Source organism: Oncorhynchus nerka, linkage group LG20 (assembly GCF_034236695.1).
Source record: "Oncorhynchus nerka isolate Pitt River linkage group LG20, Oner_Uvic_2.0, whole genome shotgun sequence".
Lineage (NCBI taxonomy): Eukaryota > Metazoa > Chordata > Actinopteri > Salmoniformes > Salmonidae > Oncorhynchus > Oncorhynchus nerka.
Window position 1 is genome coordinate 94,004,193 of NC_088415.1, and position 27,918 is coordinate 94,032,110.

Sequence of the window (27,918 nt, forward strand, 5' to 3'; positions counted from 1 at the left end):
GTTAGCCTGAGTCTCTGGCTGTGTTGTGTACACACAGCATCATTCTAGTCTGTTAGCCTGAGTCTCTGGCTGTGTCCTAAATGGTACCCTCTTCCCTATAGGGCTCTGGTCATAGGGGAGGCAGGGTAGGCTAGTGGTTAGAGCGTTGGACTAGTAACCGGAAGGTTGCAGCTGACAAGGTACAAATCTGTCATTCTGCCCCTGAACAGGCAGTTAACCCACTGTTCCTAGGCCGTCATTGAAAATAAGAATTTGTTCTTAACTGACTTGCCTAGTTAAATAAAGGGTAAAAAAATAGGTTGGACTATAAAGGGTTCCATTTGGGACTACAGGATGTGATGTCAACTGTTGTCATGTAGCTAGCTAGCATCGTTCCAGTCGGTGTACTGTACAATATTTCAGCATTACCTTCAATACATGTTCGTTATTATTTTTCTAGATTTTAGGTGAGAGTTGACTAAAAATAAAAGTATTATTTTACTACTGAAGCAGCCAATGAGTTCAAGTTATACATACTTATTTTCTGTAAAGTAACATTTGTCTGTATATCAAATATAAGTTTTGTTCATTAAAAAAAAGTGCCAAAAAAAAAAGCTTGGTCTGGACATTTCTTGAGGAAAAAATCTTCGATAAAAGTTCTTATCGGTGTTTTCTCTTGCTGAATACTTTTCCGTATATGATTTAGATTTATAGTCGTATAAAATGTTGATGATTTTTTTAAATATTTTTTTTATGTGTAATCTTTCAAAATTAATAACTATTTAAATGTAGTACATTGACAAAGAACAACAGTGAATCATTCTCTGGACAGACACGTCACACTGAGACAAACTTTCATGAATATGGGTATTTTCATACATGGATATGCTTGTCTAGAGAGGTTTCATTTGTCAGTGTTTCTTTACATGAATGTCAATTCTGGCATCAAATTACTGTGTATATAAAATACGTAAACAGTGAATATAAAACATTGAAATTCCTAGATTGTACCCATTGTGAATTGTCTTAAGACGCCGGAGAAGAAGACTGATGTTGTATGTGTCCCCAATCAATTTTTAAAAAACGTATTTTGTACATAATGTTGCCACTACCATCTCTTATGACCAAAAATAACTTCTGGACATCAGGACTGCGATTACTCACCACGGACTGGCGGAATCCTTTTTTTCCTTTAAACGAGTCTGACGAGCCCAACGTGAATGATATACTGCTTTCCCGGGAACAGGCCCAGATCCCCGTGTTTTGCGTGAAGAGGAGGTGGAGAAAAAGGGGCTGGAGGGCGGGATGCCTTCTGAGAATTTTTAGGCGATCGAATAAACCCCTACTTCCTTCCATTCTACTAGGAAACATGCAATCTTTGGAAAATAAAATAGATGACCTACGCAGAATATAAAACTACCAAAATGACATTCAAAACTGTAATATCTTATGCTTCACGGAGACGTGGCAGAACGACGACACTATCAACATACAGCTGGCTGGTTATCCGCTGTACCGGCAGGATAGAACAGTGGCATATGGTAAGACCAGGAACGGTGGAATATGAGCTATTCCTCGCCTGAGGTAGAGTATCTCATGATAAGCTGTAGACCACACTATCTACCTAGAGTTTTCAGCTGTATTATTTGTAGCTGTTTACATGCCACCACATTCAGAGGCACTAACACGGCATTGAATGAGCTGTATACCGCCATAAGCAAACAAGAAAACGCTCATCCAGAGGCGGCGCTCCTAGTGGCCGGGGACTTTAATGCAGGGAAACTTAAATCCATTTTACCAAATTTCTTTCAGCATGTTAAATGTGCAACCAGAGGAAAAGGAATTCTAGACCACCTTTACTCCACACAGAGATGTGTACAAAGCTCTCCCTCACCCTCCATTTGGCAAATCTGACCTTAATTGTATCCTCCTGATTCCTGGTTACAGGCTCAAATTAAAGCAGGAAGCACCAGTGACTAGATCAATAAAAAAAGTGGTCAGATGAAGCAGACGCTAAGCTACAGGACTGTTTTGCTGTCACAGACTGGAATATGTTCTGGGATTCCTCCGATGGCATTGAGGAGTACACCACATCTGTCATTGGCTTCATCAAGTGCATCGATGACCGTACGTACATATCCCAACCAGAAGCCATGGATTACAGGCAACATCCGCACTGAGCTAACGGCTAGAGCTGCCACTTTCAAGGAGCAGGAAGCTGATAAGAAATCCCGCTATGCCCTCCTGACGAACCATCAAACAGGTAAAGCATCAATACAAGACTAAGATCGAATCGTACTACACCGGCTCTGACGCTCGTCGGATGTGGCAGGGCTTGCAAACCATTGCAGAATACAAAGAGAAGCACGGCCGAGAGCTGCCCAGTGACATGAGCCTACCAGACGAGCTAAACTACTTCTATGCTCGCTTCGAGGCAAATAACACTGAAACATACATGAGAGCACCAGCTGTTCCAGAAGACTGTGTGATCACACTCTCTGCAGCCGATGTGAGTAAGCCCTTTAAACAGGGATGGCGGACTATGTATTTTTGTAAATAACATCTGGTACACGATATCTAAGGAAGTCTCGAGCTATTGCTCGCCACAGGGCCTGATGAATTACCACAATGTGTACTGCGAGCATGCGCTGACCAACTGGCAAGTGTCTTCACTGACATTTTCAACCTCTCCCTGACCTAGTCTGTAATACCAACATGTTTTTAAAAGACCACCATAGTCCCTGTGCCCAAAAACACTAAGGTAATCTGCCTAAATGACTACCGACCCGTAGCACTCACTTCTGTAGCGATGAAGTGCTTTGAAAGGCTGGTCATGGCTTACATCAACACCATTTTCCCAGAACGTTAGACCCAATAATTTGCATACCGCCCCAATAGATCCACAGATGATGCCATCTCTATTGCACTCCACACTGCCCTTTCCCACCTGGACAAAAGGAACACCTATGTGAGAATGCTTTTAATTGACTACAGCTCAGCGTTCAACACCATTTTGTCCTCAAAACTCATCACTAAGCTAAGGACCCTGGGACTAAACACCTCCCTCTGCAACTGGATCCTGGACTTCCTGACGGGCCGCCCCCAGGTGGTAAGGGTAGGTAACAACACATCCACCACGCTGATCCTCAAAACAGGGGCCCCTCAGGGGTGCGTACTCAGTCCTCTCCTGTACTCCCTGTTCACTCATGACTGAACTGCCAGGCACGACTCCAACACCATCATTAAGTTTGTGTCATCGGCAAACTTAGGCCTGATCACCGACAACGATGAACTTAGGCCTGATCACCGACAACGATGAGACAGCCTATAGGCAGGAGGTCAGAAACCTGGCCGTGTGGTGCCAGGACAACAACCTCTCCCTCAACGTGATCAAGACAAAGGAGATGATTGTGGACTACAGGAAAAAGAGGACCGAGCACGCCCCCCATTCTCATCGATGGGGCTGTAGTGGAGCAGGTTGAGAGCTTCAATTATTATTTTTGCGTATTTTTGTAGCAGTATATCATGAAGATATCTTGTTGATGCGGTTATGTTTTCTGGCATCACCGTACTGTCTCTTTAATCTCGCTCGATGGTGTGCAGCTGTAGAACTTTTTGAGGATCTGAGGACCCATGCCAAATCTTTTCAGTCTCCTGAGGGGGAATAGGTTATGTCATGCCCTCTGGGGTATCATTGAGTGTAGAGGTGGATAAGATGAGAAAAGATATTCCTGGTGTTTGTGACACCCACCATTTGGTGAGACACAGACCCGGGAGAAATGGGGAAAGGGAGTATACCCTGTCTGTCTTGTTGAGCTTCGACATGGAGTTTCTACCTGGTAAGGTCAGGCTAGGGTATATTAGCTATTTGGTGAGGGTGTTTGTTCCGAACCCGCTACGGGGCTTTAGGTGCCAAGGATTTGGACATGTAGCAACAGTATGTAGAAGGGAGGTCCCAGGATGTGGAAAGTGTGCAGGAGGTCATAGTCAGAGGGAGTGTGAAGTTGGGGTTAAGAAAGCACTGTGTGTAAACTGTGAATCGCCTAATGCAGCTGGGGGTCTGAAGTGCCCTGTACTAGAGAGAGAGACAAGTTGAGATTGCCAGAGTTCGAGTGAGGAAGAAGGTTTCATATGCTGAGGCAGTAAGGCAAGTAGAGGATAGCTCAAGGATGAGGGATTTGATTGGGAGCCCCCCATTGAGGCCCGAAGAGAGAGATCCAGAGAAAATGAATTTTAGTAAGGTTGAATTTCATGCATTTATAACCATGGTAATCAACTGCACTGCATTGATGGAACGGAAATCACAGAAGATAGATGTGGTAGTTGCAGCAGCAGATAAATATTTGGATGTGAAAGATTTCAGTGCAGAAGATCTACAGGAAGTTGAGAGAAGGGGTTCAACCCTGACATGCTGACGGCCTCGTTTAGGCTCGTGTAGGCTCGTTTAGGCCCAAATAAATTGTAAGGGGGGGTGTATATAGGCAAGGTGCAGTGTTAGACGGAGGTACAATAAAAAATGTTCCCTCATTTTTAAAATATATATATATATATATATATATTTTTTTAATTATTATTTTTTTTTTTTTTACAAAATATGCAATCTGCACTCTGACCTGCGATGGGCAGCAATATACAACACAGCATTCAGTCCGCCGGGGAAATTCACACGAAGAAGAAGAAGTTGGTTGTCAGTCTGAGAGTAAATAACCGTCAACTGGTCGCTGGCTGGAGATTTCACGTTTATCCTTGAAGGAAAAGACGTTGCATTCGTGGTGAATGAGTAGGTAAAGGACAATGGTCGTACTATAAGCGTCGTTAGCTAACTAACTACCCACAGATAGTTTTGCTACTAGCGAATGTTAATGGTTTGCTAGCTGGCTTAAAAACACCGAAGTAGCGTTAGCTACCTCAAGGGAGGCGGTTTATGCTTGTCACGAAATGGTTGCCGCATACCCTAGCAAGCAAATCCACTGTCTGTGTAATGTTAGCTATTTTAGTAAAAAAATATAGTGGTAACAACTAACTAGTTCACTACTAGCCTCTGCCGTTTCAATATATTTTTTTAACTACGTTAGCTCACATGACCTGCTGCACCTGCAACTGTTTTAAGTTAGCAACTTTAAGTTGAACTTACTAACGCTGGTTAGTAGTGTTAACTAGCTGACGTTTAGCGTAGCAACATCACTAGCTAGCTATCTAGCTAACGTTAGTCTGTCGTCTTCTGTTTTCCCCCAGATCTCTTGGGACGGTTTAATTCCTCCGGTTAGGGGTGTTTTACAACTAGCGGTATGTTCGGGAAGAAGAAGAGGGCTCCTTTGCCAAAGGGCCAGGGCGCAGCTGCAGCCAAACAGGTGAGAGGGACACATCACCTGTGTGTGTGTGTCACAACGTAAAATGACAACGAGGAGGCTGGCTGGCTAACCTCTCTCTCTCACACACATACACACTAGCTATCCTATATCACCATTCACCTTCCTTGGTTCCAGATGGGTTTGTTTGTGGACTTCAACCCAGAGGAGATGACGCAGGACATGGATGATCCGACCGTGGCTGATGCTGATCTAGAAGCAGAGTTATCAGCTCTCACTGGGGGCAAGCCTGCTGGAGGGAGACGAAAGCAGAAAGGTAAGTATTCACACACTGGGTAGCCTAGTGGTTAGACGGGGCGGCAGGTAGCCTAGTGGTTAGAGGGGTGGCGGGTAGCCTAGTGGTTAGAGGGGTGGCGGGTAGCCTAGTGGTTAGAGGGGCGGCGGGTGGCCTAGTGGTTAGAGGGGCGGCGGGTGGCCTAGTGGTTAGAGGGGCGGCGGGTGGCCTAGTGGTTAGAGGGGCGGCGGGTGGCCTAGTGGTTAGAGGGGCGGCGGGTGGCCTAGTGGTTAGAGGGGCGGCGGGTGGCCTAGTGGTTAGAGGGGGCGGCGGGTGGCCTAGTGGTTAGAGGGGCGGCGGGTGGCCTAGTGGTTAGAGGGGCGGCGGGTGGCCTAGTGGTTAGAGCCTAGTGGTTAGAGGGCGGCGGGTGGCCTAGTGGTTAGAGGGGCGGCGGTGGTTAGAGGGGCGGCGGGTGGCCTAGTGGTTAGAGGGGCGGCGGGTGGCCTAGTGGTTAGAGGGGCGGCGGGTGGCCTAGTGGTTAGAGGGGCGGCGGGTGGCCTAGTGGTTAGAGGGGCGGCCTAGTGGTTAGAGGGGCGGCCTAGTGGTTAGAGGGGCGTGGTTAGAGGGGCGGCGGGTGGCCTAGTGGTTAGAGGGGCGGGTGGCCTAGTGGGTGGCCTAGTGGTTAGAGGGGCGGGTGGCCTAGTGGTTAGGGGGCCTGGCCTAGTGGTTAGAGGGGCGGCGGGTGGCCTAGTGGTTAGAGGGGCGGCGGGTGGCCTAGTGGTTAGAGGGGCGGCGGGTGGCCTAGTGGTTAGAGGGGCGGCCTAGTGGTTAGAGGGGGGGCGGCCTAGTGGTTAGAGGGGCGGCGGGTGGCCTAGTGGTTAGAGGGGCGGCGGGTGGCCTAGTGGTTAGAGGGGCGGCCTAGTGGTTAGAGGGGGCGGCCTAGTGGTTAGAGGGGCGGCCTAGTGGTTAGAGGGGCGGCCTAGTGGTTAGAGGGGCGGCCTAGTGGTTAGAGGGGCGGGGCCTAGTGGTTAGAGGGGCGGCGGGTGGCCTAGTAACCGAAAGGTTGCAAGATCGAATCCCAGAGCTGACAAGGTAAAAATCTATCGTTCTGCCCCTGGACAAGGCAGTTAGCCCACTGTTCCTCGGTAGCCCTTCATTGTAAATAAGAATTTGTTCTTAAATGACTTGCCCAGTTAAATAAAGGTAAAATAAATAAAAATACAAGAACTATACAGCTTTCAGGAAGTATTCATACCACTTGACTTTCTCACCCATCTACCCACAATACCCCATAATGACACAGTGAAAACATGTCTGTAGAAATTGTAGCAAATTTATTTTAAAATAAATACGGAAATATCTCTCCTAAGTATTCACACCTTTGGTGCCGATTTTAAAGCTTTGAGTCTTCTTGGGTATGTCTATCGGCTTTGCACATCTGGATTAGTTTTTTTTTTATTCCATTCTTCTTTGCATATTTCTCAAGCTCTGTTAAGTTAGATGGGAGAGGCAGTGAATAGCAATCTTCAAGTCTTCCCATAGATTTTCAATGGGATGTATGTCTTGGCTGTGGCTGGGCCACTCAATGATTTATACATTCTAGTTCTGTAGAAATTCCAGCATTGCTTTGGCTGTATGCTTGTGGTCATTGTTCTGTTGGAATGTAAATCTTTGCCCCAGTGTAAGATTGTTGTGCCTTCTAAAGCAGGTTCTCATCATGCATTTGGCTGTATTTGGCTCCATTCATTGTTCCCCTTCTATCCTTACTTGTGTCCCAGAACCTGCTGCTGAAAAGCATCCCCATTGCATGGTTCTGCCACCACCATGCTTCACGGTAGGGATGGTGTTAAACGGGTGATGAGCTGTGCCAGACAGCACTTTTCATTCAGGCTCCAGAGTTCAATTTGTCTCATCAGACCACAGAATATTTTTGCCTTATGCGCTGAGTTTTTCACGTGCCTTTTTGCAAACTCCTGACATGCTGTCATGTGCCTTTTTTCTCAGGAGTGTCTTCAGTCTGACCACTCCCCCCATAAAGCCCAGATTGGTGAAGTGCTGTAGAGACTGTTGTCCTTCTGGAAGTTTCTCCCATCTCAGCCAAGGAACTCTGTAGTTCCTCTCAGTGATCATTGGGTTCTTGGTCACCTCCCTGGCCAAGGCCCTTCTTGCCCGGTTGTTCAGTTTGGTCAGACAGCCAGCTCTAGGCAGAGTCTGAGTAGTTCCATATTTTTCCCTTTTCCCAGTAAAGGTGACCGCTGTGCTGTTTGGAAACTTTCAACATTTCAACAGAAACTGTTTTATACCCTTCCCCAGATATACTGTTTGCCGAATCGCACTTCTATCTCTGTGATCTACGGACAGTTCCTTGGACTTCATGGTTTTGTGTCTGACATACACTGTCAACTGTGGGACTTTTTTTATTTTTATATTTATATATATATATATATATATATATATATATATATATATATATATATATATAGACAAGTGTTTTTTTTTTTTTTTTTTTCATTCATGTTCAAACGATTGAATTGGCAACAGGATGGAGATGAGGTATTGTGTATAGATGGGTGACAGAATTCGTTTTTTTTTAAAAATTTAATCCATTTTGATTCCGGATTGTAAACACGAGAGAATGTGTAATAAGTCAAGGGGTATGAATGCTTTTTCAAAGGCACTGTATCTCTACTTTAATTTAATGAGATACCAATTTCAAAATTATTTTTCATTTTTTTAAAATTTGCGATGAAATCCGCATTAGGGAACAACGCCACTGTTCGCCCCCACTGACTTCCTTGTTTTTGTTGATGAACGGAGGTGAGGAGCGTCCAGCAGTGTGGTAAAAACATTACTCTTTGAGGGTCATAGGTCATCCTTCTGATCACGTCTTTAAAAAAAAAAAAAAATCACAAGATGAAACCTCCCCCCCCATGTTAATTTATAATATTTCTCCCACTGATTACACCGCTGATATGTCTCACTAATTGATATGTGTCTCTGTCCTAGCCCCCTTACCTATGGAGAATATAGCCAGAATGGCAGAGGAGTGTATGAAGGATATATACGATGATGATGATGATGATGATGATAACCTGGAAGATGATGAAGATTTACTGGTAACTGTTTGGGTTTATTTCAGTCTATTTTTGATCATCTTTTACTTATTGTGTGTGTCACTGCGCTGTGTTAGTGTTGCGTTGAACCTATGGTAAACATGTTCTGTTTGATCCTGACTGTTACTATGTTACCAGGCTGAGCTGCAGGAAGTGGTGGGTGACGAGGAAACGGAGGATCGTGTGACACCCACCTCCACGGAAGAGCCTCCGCAATCACCACCCCAGGTAAACTAACATGACATCACCTGCCTATACAAACGTATACACCGAGTGTTGTATCCTGCAATTCCAGCGTGTGACTTTTTTTAGTTTTGACGGTGTTACCTGTGTGTGTGTGAAATACTGAAGCGTTAATGGGCTTGTTACTCACGTCTCTAATCAGAGCATTGTCAACTACATGCAAACAGCACTTACATTTCCGTTCTCAACAGACTCTGGCAAACCAAGTGGAGTGAAATACTATTTTTACAATACTGAAATGTGTAAATGAATCCTCTTTCCCTTTATGCGACTACTGTTTTTGTGTCCGTTTGAAATGGCTCAAGTTAATAGTAGCACATGAAATGGACTGCTTGTGTTAGATTGTGTACAGGTATAATGTTGATGCCTATGCTGTGATAATGTGCTGCAACATTCGGACGTAGTCTTGGCAACCCGGGCCTCTGTTGGGACGTAGTCTTGGCAACCCGGGCTCTGTTGGGACGTAGTCTTGGCAACCCGGGCCTCTGTTGGGACGTAGTCTTGGCAACCCGGGCCTCTGTTGGGACGTAGTCTTGGCAACCCGGGCCTCTGTTGGGACGTAGTCTTGGCAACCCGGGCCTCTGTTGGGACGTAGTCTTGGCAACCCGGGCTTACGTTGGGACGTAGTCTTGGCAACCCGGGCTTACGTTGGGACGTAGTCTTGGCAACCCGGGCTTACGTTGGGACGTAGTCTTGGCAACCCGGGCTTACGTTGGGACGTAGTCTTGGCAACCCGGGCTTACGTTGGGACGTAGTCTTGGCCACCCGGGTTTACGGCTGGGACGTAGTCTTGGCAACCGGGCTTACGGCCGGGACGTAGTCTTGGCCACCCGGGTTTACGGCTGGGACGTAGTCTTGGCAACCGGGCTTACGGCCGGGACGTAGTCTTGGCAACCGGGCTTACGGCCGGGGCGTAGTCTTGGCAACTCGGAAGGTCACATGCAGTGCCTTCAGAAAGTATTCACGCTCCTGGACTTTTTCCACATTTTGTGTTACAGCCTGAATTTAAGATGTATTACATGTTATTGGCCTGCACACCCCATAATGTCAAAGTGGAATTATGTTTTTTTATTATTATTTTTTTATTAATGAAAATGATTTGTCAAGCCAACATAAGTTAATGATTTAAAAATGTGCCTAATAAGTTGCATGGACTCTGTGTGCACTCATCGTGTTTAACATGACTACCTCATCTCTGTACCTCCACACATACAATTATCTGTCAGGTCCCTCAGTGGAGCAGTCATTTTAAATACAGATTCAACCACAAAGACCAGGGAGGTTTTCCAACGCCTCCCAAAGACGGGCACCTATTGGTCGATGGGGTTTAACAAACCAAAAAAAAAAACAGAGCATTAATTGAATATCCCTTTGATTAAGTTATTATTTTACGCTTTGGTTGGTGTATCAATACACCCAGTCACTACAGGCGTCCTTCCTAACTTGCTGTAGAAGAAGGAATCCCAAGTTTTCACTCATTTATGGTGTATTTTGTATAGACTGATGAGAGAAAATAAATGTAATACAATTTGAATGGTCTATTACACAATAAAAAATTTGCAATAAGTCAAGGGGTATGAATACTTCTTGAAGACGGCACTGTAACCTGCATTTACGATACTTCACAGTACACATGAACACTTGAATGAATCAAACTTGGTTGTCGTTCTTCTCATCAGTTAGCTCCTCCTCCTGCGCTACCTGGCAGTCTGCAGCACACCTTGGAGGAGAGACTGAGTATGTACCGGACAGCTGTCGCCCACGCCAAGGCCTCAGGGGAATCGTCTAAAGCGCGGAGATACGACAGAGGGATCCAGGTGGCGATGAACTCTCTCTCTCATGTCCTGTTGTGTTTTAGTGTAGAGCTGGAGCAAAAGCATGTACTCCTTGTTGCTTTCCAGAGCCTATATTCACAAAGCTTCTCAGAGTAAACACTGATCTAGAATCAGTTTGCCCTTTTTTTTAATAAAAAATAAAATAAAAAATCATAATTAATAAGATCATATGATCAGGAAGGACCTGATCCAAGATCAGCACGGTCTACTACGCTGACACAATTTGCTAATGGTTCTAGCAGGAGGATTTGAAGTCCGAAAACCTTTTTTGTCCCGTCTCCTTATCTCTGTGCTTCTCCACAGAGCCTGGAGTCCATGCTGGTCTCATTGAAGAAGGGGAGGAAGGTGGATGAGGCTGACATCCCCCCACCTGTAGCCGGTGGAGCCCCAACCTCCACCGCCCCCCCACGACGTGCTCCTCCCCCTCCACCCTCTGGTCTTGAACCTGAACCGACACCTCCACAACAGCAGGGGGAGCCAGAGGCTGCTGCTCCTGCTGAAATGTTACCCGTACCTGTCTCACCTGAGGCAGTATCACCCAGCAGTGAGAAGGAGCTGTCTATCTCCACCCTGGCCACTGTCAGCAGCCGTCCTAGCACTGAGGGAGAGGAAGAGACCGGACAGGCCAGCACAGGTCACACAGGAAGTCAATCATTTAATGATTGTTGCTGTTACTTAGTCAATCATTTCGATCAACTTGTTTTTTTTTTTCCATGTAGGCTCCTGAAATTTACCACAGATCAGATAAATGAGAACAGTAAACAAGAATCACCTGCCTCCAAACAAATGAATGTTACATTTTGTTTGTCTACAGGAGGTTCTCTACACCTCCTGGGATGTGGTTGCTGTGTTTCTCTACACCTCCTGGGATGTGGTTGCTGTGTTTCTCTACACCTCCTGGGATGTGGTTGCTGTGTTTCTCTACACCTCCTGGGATGTGGTTGCTGTGTTTCTCTACACCTCCTGGGATGTGGTTGCTGTGTTTCTCTACACCTCCTGGGATGTGGTTGCTGTGTTTCTCTCCTGGGATGTGGTTGCACCTCCTGGGATGGGATGTGGTTGCTGTGTTTCTCTACACCTCCTGGGATGTGGTTGCTGTGTTTCTCTACACCTCCTGGGATGTGGTTGTGATTGCTGTGTTTCTCTACACCTCCTGGGATGTGGTGGCTGTGTTTCTCTACACCTCCTGGGATGTGGTTGCTGTGTTTCTCTATCCTGGGATGTGGTTGTTGTGTTTCTCTACACCTCCTGGGATGTTGCTGTGTTTCTCTACACCTCCTGGGATGTGGTGCTGTGTTTCTGGGATGTGGTTGCTGTGTTTCTCTACACCTCCTGGGATGTGGTTGCTGTGTTTCTCTACACCTCCTGGGATGTGGTTGCTGTGTTTCTCTACACCTCCTGGGATGTGGTTGCTGTGTTTCTCTACACCTCCTGGGATGTGGTTGCTGTGTTTCTCTACACCTCCTGGGATGTGGTTGCACACTCCTGGGATGTGGTTGCTGTGTTTCTCTACACCTCCTGGGATGTGATCCTGGGATGTGGTTGCTGTGTTTCACACCTCCTGGGATGTGGTTGCTGTGTTCTCTACACCTCCTGGGATGTGGTTGCTGTGTTTCTCTATCCTGGGATGTGGTGTGTGTTTCTCTACACCTCCTGGGATGTGGTTGCTGTGTTTCTCTACACCTCCTGGGATGTGGTTGCTGTGTTTCTCCTGGGACACCTCCTCCTGGGATGTGGTTGCTGTGTTTCTCTATCCTGGGATGTGGTTGCTGTGTTTCTGGGATGTGGTTGCTGTGTTTCTCTACACCTCCTGGGATGTGATTGCTGTGTTTCTCTACACCTCCTGGGATGTGATTGCTGTGTTTCTCTACACCTCCTGGGATGTGGTTGTGATTGCTGTGTTTCTCTACACCTCCTGGGATGTGGTTGTGATTGCTGTGTTTCTCTACACCTCCTGGGATGTGGTTGCTGTGTTTCTCTACACCTCCTGGGATGTGGTTGCTGTGTTTCTCTACACCTCCTGGGATGTGGTTGCTGTGTTTCTCTACACCTCCTGGGATGTGGTTGCTGTGTTTCTCTACACCTCCTGGGATGTGGTTGTGATTGCTGTGTTTCTCTGCGTGTGTGTTCTCCTCTGATCCCACAGTGGTTGTGAGGCGGGAGGCCACGGGATGTGCTGTGTTTTCTCATGCTGTTAGGGATGTGGTTGTGATTGCTGTGTTTCAGACAGAGTGGTTGTGATTGCTGTGTTTCTTTGTATCCCAAAGGCGAGGCCACGATGGCGGCTCTGAGACAGAGAGAGTATAAAGTGGCGGCTCTGAAAGCCAAGCAGCAAGGAGACATGGAACAAGTCAAACTCTACTTCAGGACCAGCAAGGTCACTGTTTTTATGTTTTTGGGGATTAAAAAGTGTTGACATTTTTAAAGAATAGGTCTATAGCTTAGGCTCTTCCAGGAATAAGCTAGGGGGGGTAATGTGTGAGCTTAGGCTCTTCCAGGAATAAGTTAGGGGGGTAATGTATGATTTTAGGCTCTTCCAGGAATAAGCTAGGGGAGTAATGTATGATTTTAGGCTCTTCCAGAAATAAGCTAGGGGGTAATGTGTGAGCTTTTAGGCTCTTCCAGGCTAGGGGGTAATGTATGATTTTCTCTTCCAGGAATAAGTTAGGGGTATGATTTTAAGGAATAAGCTAGGGGGTAATGATGATTTAGGCTCTTCCAGGAATAAGTTAGGGGTAATGTATTTTAGGCTCTTCCAGGAATAAGCTAGGGGGTATTTGATCTTAGGCTCTTCCAGGAATAAGCTAGGGGGTAATGTATGATCTTAGGCTCTTCCAGGAATAAGTTAGGGGGTAATGTATGATCTTAGGCTCTTCCAGGAATAAGTTAGGGGGGTAATGTGTGATCTTAGGCTCTTCCAGGAATAAGTTAGGGGGTAATGATTTTAGGCTCTTCCAGGAATAAGTTAGGGGGTAATGTATGATCTTAGGCTCTTCCAGGAATAAGTTAGGGGGTAATGTATGATCTCTTCCAGGAATAAGCTAGGGGGTAATCTTCCTTCCAGGAATAAGTTAGGGGGTAATGTATGATTTTAGGCTCTTCCAGGAATAAGCTAGGGGGTAATGTCTTCCAGGAATGATCTTAGGGCTCTTCCAGGAATAAGTTAGGGGGTAATGTATGATTTTAGGCTCTTCCAGGAATAAGTTAGGGGGGTAATGTATGATTTTAGGCTCTTCCAGGAATAAGTTAGGGGGTAATGTATGATTTTAGGCTCTTCCAGGAATAAGCTAGGGGGGGTAATGTAATGTATGATCTTTAAGGCTCTTTCCAGGAATAAGTTAGGGGGTAATGTATGATTTTAGGCTCTTCCAGGAATAAGCTAGGGGAATAAGTTAAATGTATGATTTTAGGCTCTTCCAGGAATAAGTTAGGGGGGTAATGTATGATTTTAGGCTCTTCCAGGAATAAGCTAGGGGGGTAATGTATGATCTTAGGCTCTTCCAGGAATAAGTTAGGGGGGTAATGTATGATTTTAGGCTCTTCCAGGAATAAGCTAGGGGGGTAATGTATGATCTTAGGCTCTTCCAGGAATAAGTAGGGGGTAATGTTATCTTAGGCTCTTCCAGGAATAATGTAATGTGATTTTAGGCTCTTCCAGGAATAAGCTAGGGGGTAATGTATGATCTTAGGCTCTTCCAGGAATAAGCTTAGGAGGTATGATTTTAGGCTCTTCCAGGAATAAGTAGTGATCTTAGGCTCTTCCAGGAATAAGCTAGGAGGGTAATGTGTGATCTTAGGCTCTTCCAGGAATAAGCTAGGGGGGTAATGTGTGATCTTAGGCTCTTCCAGGAATAAGCTAGGGGGGTAATGTATGATCTCTTGGGGATGAGCCTGGTCAAGGTTTTGTGGTCCATCCTCTATGTACAACTCTGGCAGTTATCTGACTAAGTGATGCATGGAGATTCTTAACAGCAGCCTTGTTGCCTACTATAGAATTTGGAGGAGAGATGTTCTGTGTTCACTAGGGCAGCTGGAGGAGAGATGTTCTCTGTGTGTTCACTAGGGCAGCTGGAGGAGAGATGTTCTCTGTGTGTTCACTAGGGCAGCTGGAGGAGAGAGATGCTCACTAGGGCAGCTGGAGGAGAGATGTTCTCTGTGTGTTCACTAGGGCAGCTGGAGGAGAGAGATGCTCACTAGGGCAGCTGGAGGAGAGATGTTCTCTGTGTTCACTAGGGCAGCTGGAGGAGAGATGTTCTGTGTGTTCACTAGGGCAGCTGGAGGAGAGAGATGTTCTCTGTTCACTAGGGCAGCTGGAGGAGAGAGATGTTCTCTGTGTGTTAAACTAGGGCAGCTGGAGGAGAGAGATGTTCTTTGTGTTAAACTAGGGCAGCTGGAGGAGAGAGATGTTCTCTGTGTGTTAAACTAGGGCAGCTGGAGGAGAGAGATGTTCTCTGTGTGTTCACTAGGGCAGCTGGAGGAGAGAGATGTTCTCTGTGTGTTAAACTAGGGCAGCTGGAGGAGAGAGATGTTCTCTGTGTTCACTAGGGCAGCTGGAGGAGAGATGTTCTCTGTGTTCACTAGGGCAGCTGGAGGAGAGAGATGCTCACTAGGGCAGCTGGAGGAGAGATGTTCTCTGTGTGTTCACTAGGGCAGCTGGAGGAGAGATGTTCTCTGTGTTCACTAGGGCAGCTGGAGGAGAGATGTTCTGTGTGTTCACTAGGGCAGCTGGAGGAGAGAGATGTTCTCTGTTCACTAGGGCAGCTGGAGGAGAGAGATGTTCTAGGGCAGCTGGAGGAGAGAGATGTTCTCTGTGTGTTAAACTAGGGCAGCTGGAGGAGAGAGATGTTCTCTGTGTGTTCACTAGGGCAGCTGGAGGAGAGAGATGTTATCTGTGTGTTAAACTAGGGCAGCTGGAGGAGAGAGATGTTCTCTGTGTGTTAAACTAGGGCAGCTGGAGGAGAGAGATGTTCTCTGTGTCTTAAACTAGGGCAGCTGGGGGAGAGAGATGTTCACTAGGGCAGCTGGAGGAGAGAGATGTTCTCTGTGTGTTAAACTAGGGCAGCTGGAGGAGAGAGATGTTCTCTGTGTGTTCACTAGGGCAGCTGGAGGAGAGAGATGTTCTCTGTGTTCACTAGGGCAGCTGGAGGAGAGAGATGTTCTCTGTGTGTTAAACTAGGGCAGCTGGAGGAGAGAGATGTTCACTAGGGCAGCTGGAGGAGAGAGATGTTCTCTGTGTGTTAAACTAGGGCAGCTGGAGGAGAGAGATGTTCACTAGGGCAGCTGGAGGAGAGATGTTCTCTGTGTGTTAAACTAGGGCAGCTGGAGGAGAGAGATGTTCTCTGTGTGTTAAACTAGAGCAGCTGGAGGAGAGAGATGTTCTCTGTGTTCACTAGGGCAGCTGGAGGAGAGAGATGTTCTCTGTGTGTTAAACTAGGGCAGCTGGAGGAGAGAGATGTTCTCTGTGTTCACTAGGGCAGCTGGAGGAGAGAGATGTTCACTAGGGCAGCTGGAGGAGAGAGATGTTCTCTGTGTGTTCACTAGGGCAGCTGGAGGAGAGAGATGTTCTCTGTGTGTTCACTAGGGCAGCTGGAGGAGAGATGTTCTCTGTGTGTTAAACTAGGGCAGCTGGAGGAGAGAGATGTTCTCTGTGTGTTTCACTAGGGCAGCTGGGGAGAGAGATGTTCTCTGTGTTCACTAGGGCAGCTGGAGGAGAGAGATGTTCTCTGTGTTCACTAGGGCAGCTGGAGGAGAGAGATGTTCACTAGGGCAGCTGGAGGAGAGAGATGTTCTCTGTGTGTTCACTAGGGCAGCTGGAGGAGAGAGATGTTCACTGTGTTCACTAGGGCAGCTGGGGGAGAGAGATGTTCTCTGTGTGTTCACTAGGGCAGCTGGAGGAGAGAGATGTTCACTGTGTTCACTAGGGCAGCTGGGGGAGAGAGATGTTCTCTGTGTGTTAAACTAGGGCAGCTGGGGGAGAGAGATGTTCTCTGTTCACTAGGGCAGCTGGAGGAGAGATGTTCTCTGTGTGTTTCACTAGGGCAGCTGGAGGAGAGAGATGTTCTCTGTGTGTTAAACTAGAGCAGCTGGAGGAGTTGTTTGAGTCCATCTGTATCTGTGTCTCTTCTGCTTCCTTTCTCTTTGTCCTGTTCCTCACTGAGGCCCTGGAGCTATCTGAGGCATGCAAAACATGTAGGAGGTCAACAAAGACTGCCATTGTGATATCTTGTTGTTGTCTGTGGTTGCAGAGGTTTGACGCGGTGATCGAAGCGTTGGAGAAGGGGCAAGAGGTGGACCTGAGTTGCCTGCCACCCTCACTATCCTCGGGTAAGGAGTGACCACAGGGCTGATCTGAAATGACACCCTATTCCCTATGTAGTGCACTACTTTAGGCCAGAGCCCTATCAGAACCACTGCGTTATTATAGGGAATGGAGCCGTTTTGGAGAAAGATGGAGTCAAAGTTGTCCGTCTCGAAGATGTTATATATTTTTTTTATATTTGTTTCGTCACAATTTATAATCCTTTGCTCTGTCTTTAGGGGTCATCTCGGCCTTATCTGTCCCAGAAAAAGAACCCGGTCCTGGACAGACGTCAAGCCCCAATCCCCCTGCCTCCACACCTCCAGCCCCCTCTGCTGTCCCGGCCCAGCCTAAAGACGTCCTGGAGGCTCTGGAGCAACGGAGAGACCGGTATCAGGAGGCCTGCGCCCAGGCCCAAGCCAGCGGAGACGACCGCAAGGCCCGCATGCACGAGCGCATCGCCAAGGTAACGCCTCCTAAGATCTAACCTTAACCGTGTGGAACAACCAATAACTTTCTAGTTGTACTCTGTCTCGCCACCAGAGACTCTGGGTTCGCGCCCAGGCTCTGTCGTAACCGACCGGGAGGTCCGTGGGGCGACGCACAATTGGCCTAGCGTCGTCCGGGTTAGGGAGGGCTTGGTCGGTAGGGATATTCTTGTCTCAACGCGCACCAGCGACTCCTGTGGCGGGCCGGGCGCAGTGCGCGCTAACCAAGGTTGCCAGGTGCACGGTGTTTCCTCAGACACATTGGTGCGGCTGGCTTCCGGGTTGGATGCGCGCTGTGTTAACCTGTTGCGACGAGCCATCCTGGATCCGGGATCGTGAATACAGCCTCAAGCTCATTACCATAACGCAACGTTAACTATTCATGAAAATCGCAAATGAAATGAAATCAATATGCTAGCTCTCAAGCTTAGATTTTTGTTAACAACACTGTCATCTCAGATTTTCAAAATATGCTTCTCAACCATAGCAAAACAAGCATTTGTGGAACACTATTGATAGCTAGCGTAGCATTTAGCGTTAGCATTCAGCAGGCAACATTTTCACAGAAAAACATTAAAATAAAATCATTTACCTTTGAAGAACTTCGGATGTTTTCAATGAGGAGACTCTGTTAGATAGCAAATTTTCAGTTTTTACAAAAATATTATTTGTTTAGGACAAATCGCTCCGTATTCTGCGTCACGTTTAGCTACGAAAGAAACCTGTATCCAGGATTGTGTAAATCTATCCGCAAGCTCATTAGCATAACGCAACGTTAACATTCATGAAAATCGCAAATTAAATGCAATAAATCTATTTGCTCTCAAGCTTAGCCTTTTGTTAACAACACTGTCATCTCAGATTTTCAAAAATATGCTTCTCTACCATAGCAAAACTAGCATTTGGCATTTAGCGTTAGCATTTAGCGTTAGCATTTAGCGTTAGCATTTAGCGTTAGCATTTAGCGTTAGCATCACCAGGCAACATTTTCACAAAAACCAGCAAAAACATTCAATAAATCATTTACCTTTGAAGAACATCGGATGTTTTCAATGAGGAGACTCTCAGTTAGATAGCAAATGTTCAGTTTTTCCTGAAAGATTATTTGTGCAGGAGAAATCGGTCCGTTTTCTGCGTCATGTTTGGCTACCAAAAAAAACAAATTCAGTTATAAAAACGCCGAACTTTCTCCAAAATAACTCCATTAATATCGACTGAAACATGGCAAACGTTGTTTAGAACCAATCCTCAAGGTGTTTTTCTACATATCTCTTCAATGATATATCCGTTCCTGGAAGTGTGCTTCTCCCTCTGTATCGCATGGTAAAATGATTGCCACTGAGAATTACGCACCAACTTAGACAAAGGACACCGGACGGCCCCCTGGCAAATGTAGTCTCTTATGGCCAATCTTCCAATGATATGCCTACAAATACGACACAATGCTGCAGACATCTTGGACGAACGGCAGAGCGCATAAGCTCGTTCACAGCACATTCACAGCCATATAAGGAGACAATAGTAAAACGGAGCTTCAAAAATCCTGCTCATTTCCTGTTTGAAGTTTCATCTTGGTTTCGCCTGTAAGATCAGTTCTGGGGCACTCACAGATAATATCTTTGCAGTTTTGAAAACGTCAGTGTTTTCTTTCCAACGCTGGCAATTATATGCATAGTCGAGCATCTTTTCGTGCCAAAATATTGCGCTTAAAACGGGCACGTTTTTTTATCCAATAATAACATAGCGCCCCCATAGGTTGAAGAGGTTTTAAGAAGCAGTGCGGCTTGGTTGGGTTGTGTATCGGAGGACGCATGACTTTCAAACTTCGTCTCTCCCGAGCCCGGTACGTGAGTTGTAGCGATGAGACAAGATAGTAGCTACTAAAAACAATTGGACACCACGAAATTGGGGAGAAAAAGGGGTCAAAAAAATGTTTATCACAAAGTACTTAAAACCCTTTGTCCCGAGAATCGCCTTTTCATTTGTCTGTCTGCATGGCCCTTATGTTTATCCTCATAATGAGGTGTTGTACCATGTTCTGTTCAGGACTACAAGTAGAAGTAGTACAAGTTTGACATAAACTGTTTCATTCATGAGTTTTTTTAAATTGACAAATGGCAACAACAACAACAACATGCCCAATCAAAAAAACTGACACTGTCCTGGGGTCTCCTATGATCTTCCATGTAGAAGACCCCCTTCTAATGACTCTTGTGTAGCTTGTGTGAAGTCATAGACCAAAACATGCTACGTGTCTCAGCTTTTCAGAGATGGCTTTTTAATCGTTTTGTAGCTCAAATCATTCTGACATTTTTGTTAAAAAAAAAAGACCCAATCCCGGTCCCCTTCAGGATCAGCCATTATCTCTAGCGCAGCCCCCGTTAATGGCTGGCGTCTGCAGATGGCTGGCGTCTGCAGATGGCTGGCGTCTGCAGATGGCTGGCGTCTGCAGATGGCTGGAGTCTGCAGATGGCTGGAGTCTGCAGATGGCTGGCGTCTGCAGATGGCTGGCGTCTGCAGATGGCTGGCGTCTGCAGATGGCTGGCGTCTGCAGATGGCTGGAGTCTGCAGATGGCTGGAGACTGCAGATGGCTGGAGTCTGCAGATGGCTGGAGTCTGCAGATGGCTGGCGTCTGCAGATGCAGAAGAAATAAACTAAAATAATAATAATAAATAAACCAATCCAATGTAGCTCAAACACAATGTTTTTTAAAAAAGGGGGTCAAAGTCCAAAACGTGGCAGCGTTACGATGGGACTCAATCCATGCCTAAAATCCTTATCACCTTTGACCTCTGGTTATTAGAGGACTATGATATGACCCTTGACCTATTCCCACAGCAATACCAGAGTGCCATCCGTACCCACAAAGCAGGACGAGCTGTCAACTATGCTGAGCTGCCTGTCCCCCCAGGTGAGTCCTGTACATCACGCTGTCTCTCTACAGGAACAGGATATAGACTAGTGTCCTGTCCAGGGGGTGTACTGGTACATCAGAAACAGGATATAGACTAGTGTCCTGTCCAGGGGGTGTACTGGTACATCAAGCTGTCTCACTACAGAAACAGGATATAGACTAGTGTCCTGTCTAGGGGGTGTCCTGGTACATCAGAAACAGGATATAGACTAGTGTCCTGTCCAGGGGGTGTACTGTACATCACGCTGTCTCACTACAGAAACAGGATATAGACTAGTGTCCTGTCCAGGGGGTGTACTGTACATCAGAAACAGGATATAGACTAGTGTCCTGTCCAGGGGGTGTACTGGTACATCACGCTGTCTCACTACAGAAACAGGATATAGACTAGTGTCCTGTCCAGGGGGTGTACTGTACATCAGAAACAGGATATAGACTAGTGTCCTGTCCAGGGGGTGTCCTGTACATCAGAAACAGGAGACAAGCTCTTGTACCATTAGTAATGATAGATACTGAATGTAAAAACAGATAATTTATTGTAGTTGTAGCATTAATTGTGTATAAACAATATATATATATATATATATATATATATATATATATATATATATATATATTTTTTTTTTTGTAGTTATGTTTGTGTGATCCAATCAGAATGATGTATCTGCATCCAACAGGGTTTCATCCAATCCCTGGCCAGGAGGGGGGGGCGGGAGCTGAGCAGGGATTCGCTGCCATGCTTGAGGCAGCCAATAAGCTGGCATCTGAGGAAACCGTAGTGACAGGAGAGGAAGAAGGAGAGAATGAGGAGGTAAACTATTTCTTTCCTTCCAATATTGTGCACTAGAAACCACCTTATTGTCATATAGAGCACAACCCAGGCCTCTGTGTGGGAAAGGGTTAGGATACCTAGTCAGTTGTACAACTGAAATGTGTCTTCCACATTTAACCCAACCCCCGTGAATCGGAGAGGTGTAGGGGGGCTGCCTTAATCGACATCCACGTCATCAGTGCCTGGGGAACAGTGGGTTAACTGCCTTGTTCAGGGGCAGAATGAAATATATTTACCTTGTCAGCTCGGGGATTCGATCCAGCAACCTTTGGGGCAAAAGTAGTAAATAGGGTGGGATTAAAGTAAGTAGTGTACTACAGTATGGGGAATAGGGTGGGATTAGAGTAAGTAGTGTACTACAGTATGGGGAATTAGGGTGGGATTAAAGTAAGTAGTGTACTACAGTATGGGGAATAGGGTGTGATTTGAGACCATAGGGTTAGTGTGTTGTTTGACTGTGCTCCTATCCACAGAGCAAGCCTCCTGTTCCTGAGAAGTTAAATAGGCCCGTGTTGGCTGTTCCGCCCACGACCCAGAGGCCCAAGAGGAGCACCTCTCCCTCTGCAGACAGGACCCACCAGAGAGAGAGCCTGTCTGCTACAGGTCAGACCCTAGCCCCATCTCTAGCCCCCTAGTCATATCTAGCCCCCTAGCCTCTAGCCCCATCTCTAGCCTCTAGCCCCATCTCTAGCACCCTAGCCTCTAGCCCCATCTCTAGCCCCCTAGCCTCTAGCCCCACCTCTAGCCCCCTAGCCTCTAGCCCCTTCTCTAGCCTCTAGCCCCCTAGACTCTAGCCCCATCTCTAGCCCCCTAGCCTCTAGCCCCATCTATAGCCCCATCTCTAGCCTCTAGCCCCACCTCTAGCCCCTTAGCCTTTAGCTCTAGCCTCTAGGCCTCTAGCCCCATCTCTAGCCCCCTTGCGTCTAGTCCCAGCTCTAGCCCCGTCTCTAGCCTCTAGCCCCTCTCTAGCCCCCTACCCTAGCTGGTGCTCTAAATGTCGTGACCTCCACGGTCCTAGCTGGTGCTCTAAATGTCGTGACCTCCACGGTCCTAGCTGGTGCTCTAAATGTCGTGACCTGTTTACCAAGCATGTGACAAATACTATTGGGTGAAAAACAGACTAGCATACTTACCGGTCAACTCCCCGACTACGGCCAATCAAGAGAAGAGATGACAACCCCAGTCCCTGTCACTACTTTAACAGGACAACTGTCATAAACAGTTCTGAAAGTCTTGAGCAAATCACCACAGATTATCCGCTATACCCCAACATTGTGTACTACTGTGGTCGAAAGCGGTGTTCTAATATAGGGAATAGGAAGTCATTTCAGAAGCACGTTGTTCCTCTCCTCCCTACAGCGCTACAGCAGTTGGACTTTGTGGAGGGACGCAGGCAGCAGTACGTGAAGGCAGCGTTGCAGGCCAAACAGAAGAACGACATGGACGCAGCCAGAACCCTGCTCCGTACCGCCAAGGGACTGGAGCCGCTCATCGACGCCGCCAAGGCAGGAAAACACGTCGACATCAGCAAGGTGAATTTTCGCGACTTGGATCGGAACCATTTTTTTGTCTTTTAAGTAGCTCGACCTGTCATTTACATCCAACCTGGTGAAAGTTACAAACTGACACGTTTACCTTTTTTTGTCGAGAAACGACTTTATATTGAAGCAGGGGGCAGTTCGGCGCTACACGACGTGTTTCCGCGCATTTTTAATTTTTTATTTATTTAACCTTTATTTAACCAGGCAAGTCAGTTAAGAACAAATTCTTATTTTACAATGACGGCCTAGGAACAGTGGGTTAACTGCCTGTTCAGGGGCAGAACGACAGATTTTGTACCTTGTCAGCTCGGGGGGTTTGAACTCGCAACCTTCCGGTTACTAGTCCAACGCTCTAACCACTAGGCTACGCTGCCGACCTTTAGCTAGGCAACGTCGCCATGACATCACCTAGAAGCAGTTTCTGCATATCGTCTTACGGTCTTTGCCTGTTGTACTGTACGAAGTAGAGTCGGGTGAATTTTATTGATTGCATCGTCTGTTCACGATGTTCGACAACATCGTGATGTCACAAATGTTTTTTTTTTAAATATTTGAACTTTACTGTGCAGCCGGAGCCTGGCGGCACTGTGGTCTGCGGTTGTGAGGCCGGGTTGGATGTACTGCCAAATTCTCAAAAACAAAGTTGGAGGCAGCTTATGGTAGAGAAATTAACATTTAAATACCTGACAACAGCTCTGGTGGACATGCCAATTGCACAAACCCTCAACTTGAGACATCTGTGGTGTTGTGTGACACAACTGCCCATTTTACAGTGGCCTTTTATTGTCCCCAGCACAAGGTGCCCCTGTGTAATGATGATGCTCTTTAATTAGCTTCTTGATATCAGGTGGATGGATTATCTTGACAAAAGAAAAACATACTCACTAACAGGGATGGAAACAAATTTGTGCACAACATTTTAGAGATGAGCTTTTTGTGTGTTATGGAACATTTCTGAGAGATTTTATTTCAGCTCATGAAACATTGAACAAACACTTTTTGGTTTTTATATTTCTGTTTAGTTTTAAAGGGTAGGCCAATTTGAAAAAATGTTCTGCTGCCTAGATGAGAACATAACTAGGCCTGACACTGTTCTGTTTTGAGAAATGATTTATTCAGGTTGTTTGTGGCTTTGTAACAATTTAAATGTCATTTGTGCAGCAGATCATAGTTCTGGTATTAAAAAAATTGACAATACTATTGTATATCAACAATGTTATGCTGGGAAGGTGGGTCATTCCAGACTTACCTTTTAGTAAGAAGGAACTACAATCCTCTACCTCTGTGGTGTAACACCTTGTCTGTCTGTGTTTTTCTCTAGGTGCCATCGCCCCCTGGTGACGAGGATGAGGACTTCATCCTGGTTCATCACAGTGAAGTCCAGATCTCAGAGAAGGCAGATGAGGTCTACACTCAACTGGCCAAGATGCTCAAGGAACAGTACGAGGTACTAATTATCAACTGCTTGTTGGATAATGAAAGGATAGGGTTTTTTCACATGCCTCCAAACTCAAAGGCTAGCCAAAGGAAGGTTTGGCCCAGCGTCGTCTGGGTTAGAGGAGGGTTTGGCCCAGCGTCGTCCGGGTTAGAGGAGGGTTTGGCCCAGCGTCGTCTGGGTTAGAGGAGGGTTTGGCCCAGCGTCGTCTCGGTTAGAGGAGGGTTTGGCCCAGCGTCGTCTCGGGTTAGGGGAGGGTTTGGCCCAGCGTCGCCCGGGTTAGGGGAGGGTTTGGCCCAGCGTCGTCCCGGGTTAGAGGAGGGTTTGGCCCAGCGTCGTCCCGGGTTAGAGGAGGGCTTTGGCCCAGCGTGGCCCGGGTTAGGGAGGGTTTGGCCCAGCGTCGTCCCGGGTTAGGGAGGAGGGTTTGGCCCAGCGTCGTCCCGGGTTAGAGGAGGGTTTGGCCCAGCGTCGTCCCGGGTTAGAGGAGGGTTTGGCCCAGCGTCGTCCCGGGTTAGAGGAGGGTTTGGCCCAGCGTCGCCCGGGTTAGAGGAGGGTTTGGCCCAGCGTCGTCCGGGTTAGAGGAGGGTTTGGCCAGCCCAGTGTCGTCCGGGTTAGAGGAGGGTTTGGCCCAGCGTCGCCCGGGTTAGAGGAGGGTTTGGCCTTGTTGCGGGCCAGGCACATGCACGCTGACATCGCCAGCTGTACTGTGTTTCCAACACATTGGTGCGGATGGCTTCCGAGTTAAACGAGCAGTGGGTCGTGTTTCAGAGGACGCTTGTCCCTCGACCTTTTGCGTCTCCCAAGTTCGTAGGGGAGTTGCAGCAATGGGACAAGACTGTAACTACCAATCACTAAAAAAGGGTAAAAAGTACCAAAGAAAACAATTATAAAACAAAGATTCACTTTTGGCAGCGATAACAGCGGAGTTTTTCTGGGTAAGTCTCCAAGAGCTGTGCAAACCTGGATTGTACCATATTTGCCCATAATACATTTTTTTTTAAATTCTTCATACTTTGTCAACATGATTGTTGATCATTGCTATTCAACGATTTTCATGTGTTGCTATATATTTTATATAGTTCAACTTTCTCGGCCACTCAAGCATTCACTGTCTTCTTGGTATGTAAACTCATGTAGATTTGACCTTTTAGATTATTGTCCTGCTGAAGGTTGAATTCATCTCCCAGTGTCTGGTAGAAAGCAGACTGAACCATGTCATTCTCTAGGATTTTGACTGTACTTAGCTCCATTCCATTTTCTTTTTATCCTGAAAAACTCCCCCGTCCTTAACGATAACAAGCATACCCATGACAGGTTGCAGCCACCAACAATGAATCATTTTATTTTTCTCTCTTGTCTCCTGTAGAAGTGCATGACTTATTCCAAGCAGTTCACTCATCTGGGTAACATCGCTGAGACCACCAAGTAAGAGACCGTCTTCATCGTAGCATCCTGTACACACCTAGCCTGTCCCTAGCCTGTCCCTGTGAACTAATTAACATGCATTATACAACACCAACTGATACACACACACACACTTCAACACGCATCATTCTGGCGTTGTGGTACTGATGTTCTGCCCGTTGTGTGTGTGTCGAGGTTTGAGAAGATGGCAGAGAGTTGTAAGAAGAGTCTGGAGATGTTGAAGCTGTCCCAGTCGAAGAGACTGGACCCTCCTAAACATCACTTTGAGGAGAGGACATACCACACCGTCAGGTTGTCATCTCTCTTTCTATCAGTATATATCGCTCTCTCGTTCTTCATCTCACTCTTCTGTGTTCTCCTATCAATTCAATTCACTTTATTGGCATGGCGTAACAATGTACATATTGCCAAAGCTTATTTTGGATATTCACAATATAAAAGACCGGTCTCTCGCTCTCTCTCTAAAAGACCGGTCTCTCGCTCTCTCTCTAAAAGACCGGTCTCTCGCTCTCTCTCTAAAAGACCGGTCTCTCGCTCTCTCTCTAAAAGACCGGTCTCTCGCTCTCTCTCTAAAAGACCGGTCTCTCGCTCTCTCTCTCTAAAAGACCGGTCTCTCGCTCTCTCTCTCTAAAAGACCGGTCTCTCGCTCTCTCTCTCTAAAAGACCGGTCTCTCTCTCGCTCTCTCTCTCTAAAAGACCGGTCTCTCGCTCTCTCTCTCTCTAAAAGACCGGTCTCTCGCTCTCTCTCTCTAAAAGACCGGTCTCTCGCTCTCTCTCTCTAAAAGACCGGTCTCTCGCTCTCTCTCTCTAAAAGACCGGTCTCTCGCTCTCTCTCTCTAGGATCTTCCCAGAGCTCAGTAGTACAGAGATGGTGGTGGTGGTCGTCAGAGGGATGAATCTGCCTGCTCCTTCAGGTAACATTGACCCCTCTGTATCCTTCCTGTATCCTTCCTGTATCCTTCCTGTATCCTTCCTGTATCCTTCCCGTATCCTTCCCGTATCCTTCCTGTATCCTTCCTGTATCCTTCCTGTATCCTTCCTGTATCCTTCCCTGTATCCTTCCTGTATCCTTCCTGTATCCTTCCTGTATCCACCTGTATCCACCCGTATCCTTCCTGTATCCTTCCTGTATCCACCCGTATCCTTCCTGTATCCTTCCCGTATCCTTCCTGTATCCTTCCCGTATCCTTCCTGTATCCACCCGTATCCTTCCCGTATCCTTCCTGTATCCTTCCCGTATCCTTCCCGTATCCACCCGTATCCTTCCCGTATCCTTCCTGTAGTCCCCTGTGTCTCCCTGTGGTGGTGGATCAGCTCCCAGGTATTTAGTCAGTGGTCGGTCCTCTTAATGTCTCCCCGCCCCCTCGTCTCTCCCCAGGTACTGAGTCAGTGGTCCTTCCTCCTTCCTGTAGTCTCTGTGTCTCCCTGTGGTGGTGGATCCCCCAGGTATTGAGTCAGTGGTCGGTCCTCTCTTAATGTCTCTCTGCTCCTCGTCTCTCCCCAGGTACTGAGTCAGTGGTCGGTCCTCTCTTAATGTCTCCCCGCCCCCTCGTCTCTCCCCAGGTACTGAGTCAGTGGTCGGTCCTCTCTTAATGTCTCTCTGCTCCTCGTCTCTCCCCAGGTATTGAGTCAGTGGTCGGTCCTCTCTTAATGTCTCTCTGCTCCTCGTCTCTCCCCAGGTATTGAGTCAGTGGTCGGTCCTCTCTTAATGTCTCTCTGCTCCTCGTCTCTCCCCAGGTATTGAGTCAGTGGTCGGTCCTCTCTTAATGTCTCTCTGCTCCTCGTCTCTCCCCAGGTACTGAGTCAGTGGTCGGTCCTCTCTTAATGTCTCTCTGCTCCTCGTCTCTCCCCAGGTATTGAGTCAGTGGTCGGTCCTCTCTTAATGTCTCTCTGCTCCTCGTCTCTCCCCAGGTATTGAGTCAGTGGTCGGTCCTCTCTTAATGTCTCTCTGCTCCTCGTCTCTCCCCAGGTATTGAGTCAGTGGTCGGTCCTCTCTTAATGTCTCCCCGCCCCCTTGTCTCTCCCCAGGTATTGAGTCAGTGGTCGGTCCTCTCTTAATGTCTCCCCGCCCCCTTGTCTCTCCCCAGGTATAGCTACCAATGATCTGGATGCATATGTCAAGTTTGACTTCCCCTATCCCAGTACGGTGAGTTAGTGGGCCACTGTTCAGTATTTGTTCTAATCCAACACGAACACACCATATTCACCATAGTCCACTAATGGTCAAGCAC

General features: G+C 47.0%; 1 protein-coding gene across 4 annotated transcripts in view; it reads left to right on the forward strand.

Annotated features, from left to right (window-relative positions):
* The first annotated feature begins 4,641 nt into the window (after positions 1-4,641).
* Positions 4,642-27,918, forward strand: part of cc2d1b (coiled-coil and C2 domain containing 1B) — a 31,241-nt gene continuing 7,964 nt past the window's right edge. For 3 of the 4 annotated variants that reach the window (XM_065005990.1, XM_029651443.2, XM_065005989.1), the window contains exons 1-19: positions 4,642-4,763; positions 5,215-5,330; positions 5,466-5,604; positions 8,569-8,678; positions 8,814-8,903; positions 10,598-10,735; positions 11,057-11,387; positions 13,021-13,130; positions 16,999-17,077; positions 17,291-17,517; positions 20,379-20,451; positions 21,132-21,265; positions 21,760-21,889; positions 22,646-22,818; positions 24,149-24,274; positions 25,629-25,687; positions 25,862-25,978; positions 26,528-26,601; positions 27,775-27,833. In XM_065005990.1, coding sequence (XP_064862062.1) covers positions 5,268-5,330; positions 5,466-5,604; positions 8,569-8,678; positions 8,814-8,903; positions 10,598-10,735; positions 11,057-11,387; positions 13,021-13,130; positions 16,999-17,077; positions 17,291-17,517; positions 20,379-20,451; positions 21,132-21,265; positions 21,760-21,889; positions 22,646-22,818; positions 24,149-24,274; positions 25,629-25,687; positions 25,862-25,978; positions 26,528-26,601; positions 27,775-27,833 — 2,232 coding nt within the window. In that variant the 5' untranslated portion in view covers positions 4,642-4,763; positions 5,215-5,267. The remainder of the gene's footprint in view (positions 4,764-5,214; positions 5,331-5,465; positions 5,605-8,568; positions 8,679-8,813; positions 8,904-10,597; positions 10,736-11,056; positions 11,388-13,020; positions 13,131-16,998; positions 17,078-17,290; positions 17,518-20,378; positions 20,452-21,131; positions 21,266-21,759; positions 21,890-22,645; positions 22,819-24,148; positions 24,275-25,628; positions 25,688-25,861; positions 25,979-26,527; positions 26,602-27,774; positions 27,834-27,918) is intronic. The other variant, XM_065005988.1, reaches the window with a different exon arrangement.